Source organism: Limulus polyphemus, unplaced genomic scaffold (assembly GCF_000517525.1).
Source record: "Limulus polyphemus unplaced genomic scaffold, Limulus_polyphemus-2.1.2 Scaffold6849, whole genome shotgun sequence".
NCBI classification, from domain to species: Eukaryota; Metazoa; Arthropoda; class Merostomata; order Xiphosura; family Limulidae; genus Limulus; species Limulus polyphemus.
In genome coordinates this window covers 16,444-20,391 of record NW_013672459.1, presented here as the reverse complement: position 1 = coordinate 20,391, position 3,948 = coordinate 16,444, and the positions used below count along the sequence as shown (strand labels likewise).

At 31.8% G+C, this 3,948-nt stretch overlaps 1 protein-coding gene across 1 annotated transcript in view; it reads right to left on the bottom strand.

Moving 5' to 3' along the window:
• LOC106474125 (tankyrase-1-like) overlaps positions 1–3,948 on the bottom strand; it is a 30,015-nt gene that overhangs the window by 22,918 nt on the left and 3,149 nt on the right. Inside the window, exons 3-4 of the mRNA XM_022402491.1 lie at positions 2,401–2,502; positions 1,842–1,995 (exon numbers count right to left, since the gene is read on the bottom strand). Coding sequence (XP_022258199.1) covers positions 1,842–1,995; positions 2,401–2,502 — 256 coding nt within the window. The remainder of the gene's footprint in view (positions 1–1,841; positions 1,996–2,400; positions 2,503–3,948) is intronic.

The following is a 3,948-nucleotide window of genomic DNA, read 5'->3' as shown; positions in this document are numbered from 1 at the left end:
TACATGTTTCGACTCTACATCCTGAGGATGACGTTGTAACGTCGAAACATGTAGAGTCGTCAACTTTTTGAAGGCCTAAATAAAATGTTTTTAATTGTGTACCAGTTTAATGTTGAATATTATTTATGATTTTAATATTGAGCACATAGGAGACTCCAATGTAAGTATGTTATAGAAAACTATTTTTAATATTGTTTTAAAAACAAGTAGTAGAAGTTCTGATTAATTTGTTTAAAGATAGAGAAAAATGTACCTGACATTTGATTACTATTGAAGAAAAAATGTTTTATATAATACTTATAAAACTATTTGAGAGGCCATTGGGAAGCTCAGCAATAAGTCTGAGGGCCAATCATGCTAAAAATTCTTGGTGAGCATAACACAAATAGCCCATTGTGTATGTCACTTGACCTTATCCCAAACAAACTGAGCTTACAGATACTGGCTTTGAAAGAAATTCTAATTATAGAACACTGAAGAAATTGTGTCAAAAAACAAAGAGAAATTTAATCACTATCTTTAAAATAAATACTGGATGCTGAAAAATGTTTGTGAGATATTGCTAATGTTTTCAAGTTTTTAAAAAAGAAGAAAAAATTATAGACCTATTAATTAACTTTACTTTTTTTCTTAGCAAGATGTTAGAATCAATTAGATGGATAAAAATAGTCTTTCTTGGTCATTTATATCTATTTAACAAAAGTTTAACATCCTTAAGAAAAAAAAGTTTGGTTCATGGAAAGGTTACCTCAATAGATCAATTGGCTTAGATTCTGTCATTCTTGTTTTATAATGATTCTATTTCTGAGATAGCCCAGGGAAGATTAAAAGAAGGTCACTCAGTTCAAAGGTCATATGGTAGACTTTGAGTTGGATCTTACACATGCACTGTTTTATTAGAAGAAGCTCACAATAAGTTAAAATAGAATTTATATGGAGAGTTTTTCCATTACTGTGATGTTGACTGCCATATATATATACAAAGTACGACTTTCAAAAATGGTAAAGTCTTGTAACTGAGCAGTTGGTCAAGTCAGTTCTTAACCAAGAAGTTTCTCTACATGATTATAAAACCAGCTGCATGCCACAAGGATACTCTGTCAAATACTAACCAACAAACCTATAAGTTACATGCGTTATTTCAAAAATGGTAAAGTCTTGTAACTGAGCAGTTGGTCAAGTCAGTTTTTAACCAAGATGTTTTTCTACATGATTATAAAACCAGCTGCATGGCACAAGGAAACTCTGCCAAATACTAACCAACAAACCTATAAGTTACATGCGTTATTTTTTTAAGTTGCTTATTTCTGTAAGATGAAAATGAAATTGCTTTGGATAGCTTGTTGCAGTCTCTTCTAATATTTATTTTTGCAGTAGCTTTGTACTGTTTTAGACATTCAACTAGTCAACTGATTAAAGAAAAAAACAATTCACATTTTTTGTCTGCTATATTAATGCCTCGACCTTTGTTAAATACTTTAAGATATCTCAACTAGTCACGAACTTAGCATGGACTGACAAGCCATGAGATCTATGTTGCTACCCTTGTGGCAGTGATAATTAGGATTGCAAAACAAAATTATTTTCTTAGATGTTTTGATAAGATCTAATGTTAAGATAAACTAAGGGTGTCAATGACGTTAATTAATTCCTAATTCCACATTATCCATCACACACTTGAAATCGTGCTCTGCGAGAAATGTTTAGGGTACAGAAACTAGACTACTGCATTTAAATCTTTCTTTAAGGTAGTTTCTAAAAGTAACGTAAACATATAAATACTGCATCACGGAGAGGCACACAAGTCTGAAATGGTTTCATTGATATCTAAGGAACCTTACTCGCTGAAAATCCTCGATACGAGTCATTGACATTCAGCTTTGGCTGAGGCTTTGGCTTGATCTTTTTCACCCTGTTGATGACAGCACCCTCTTTCAGCTGTTGTAGGGTCAGTTCACCTTGGTTTTGGAGGTAATAATCTGGCCGATGACCATGCTGTAGCAAAAGATAAAAATATCAACATAAACTTAGAGTCAGTTAGTTAGTGAATCTCTTGTGCATCTGTTAACAGAGAATACTATCCATATAGCTAATAAAGTTCTGAAAACCTTGTTACAAATTATTCTATGATTAAAAAAGAAATGTCAACACATTATAAGGAAATGTGAAATTGCCTTTAAAAGCAATTATCAAAGCATTATTTTTATACTTGATAAATTACTAATGGAAACCTTAACACTTAACTTTTTAATAATGGCTTAATCGTGCAACAAAATATTTCTATACTAACTAGTTGCTTGTGAGATTTAAGTTTCTACATCATTTTATGTTTGAACTTGATGGTTCAACTTAATTAAAAACATCTCTAAGTTACTAAAATGGGACTAAGCATTCCTGTACCATATCTGTAGCTTTCTGGTCAGCTCCAGCTTCAAGCAACATGTTATAGATTTTCCCATCATCGTGTAACACTGCTGCATAGTGGAGTGGAGTTCGACCTTGCTGTAAAATAAAACACTTTTTTTTTCTAACAAACGAAATTTATATTGTCCTAGTTTGTATAAAGATATTATTTGGCTCTGTAATATTAGGTGTGTTTTCCAGTATTAGTTAAAGGTCAATATTTAGACAAATAAAAGTTCCAATTTTCATCATTATTATTTTTACTTAATTTATAGTGTGAGAAAAATTTTTCAAAAAGCTCGACATAGTTTTGTTCTGACCCAATCTTCTGAAGTACATCAGTTTTTAATAATATAATTAATCATAAGTAAACATGAACTATGTTGATGTAAAACCTTAAGGACAGCAATCTACATTTACTGAAAATAAAAAAGATGGTACTGTGTGATGAATAAGTTCTTTAACTCAAAATACTTTATACTCCTCGTAAAATATTTTTTTCTGTAAGCAGTAATGTTATCCAATGACTAATAGCTTCAGTTACTACATTTCAGCAACAATAAGAACTGGCAAGTCAAGCAACTTTCAGGCTTGGCTTTAGTGGGTAGTCAAAGTAGGCAATGTCTAGGGCAGCAAAAATCAATAAAAGTTTTTGTACTGATTTTATTCATGACAGAATTGACTATCTTGTGCTTACTTTACACCCTTTGCTGTCTTTTAGTGACCTGTATTCAAGGACACAAACACTATAAAATAATCAACTTAGATATAAAAAGTTTAAACTAAATTCAAGAAACCACATAAAAAGTAGTTTCCATTGCAGCTACAAGGGGGGAAGGGAAAATAAAGTTATTCTAAATCTAAACAATTAAAGGTAACGTACAGATAGGCCAGGTAAACTAATTTAGTTTATTCATGCAATGTTATAGATAAATTTACCAATGTATGAGTTTCCCCAGAGACAAAATTTCAAAATCTTGCTGAGAGTGGTAAGAAATCACTGTAGGTCAGCTTAGTAAAATAAACAAACTTCATATATACTTGCCAATTAAAGTGCTTAGAAACTCGAAGATTTTTGTCGGGCCAAAGTAATAACAAACAAGATACCATTTTATAACTTGTTTAACTTACTACTAATAATTATCCTGGTTTTAATTTCTGTCAATAATCTGTAACTTTTTTTATATTCCTGTATCTGGGATTTTGTATTTTAAGCCTCTCCTAACTGTATATCAGTATATATGGATGTATTCAACCGAATAGGGAAATCATCACAAAGCTCGGAATGAATTAGCATAGGTTTAGTTACATCCTCTGCAACCGGCTATAAGGTAGGCTGCTGCAGACGAAATGACATCCCTGTTACATACGTTGTTGAACACGCGATTTTCTACCCATCAAAGCTTCTGTTCGATGTTCAAGTCACGAAACATTTATTTAAAGTAACTCAAATAACGTAAGTAAAAATATCGTTTACACTTTCGATGACGAGGAACCCACTTTGAGACTAATAATGGCTGGAGACGGCTTGAATGGGTAATGAAG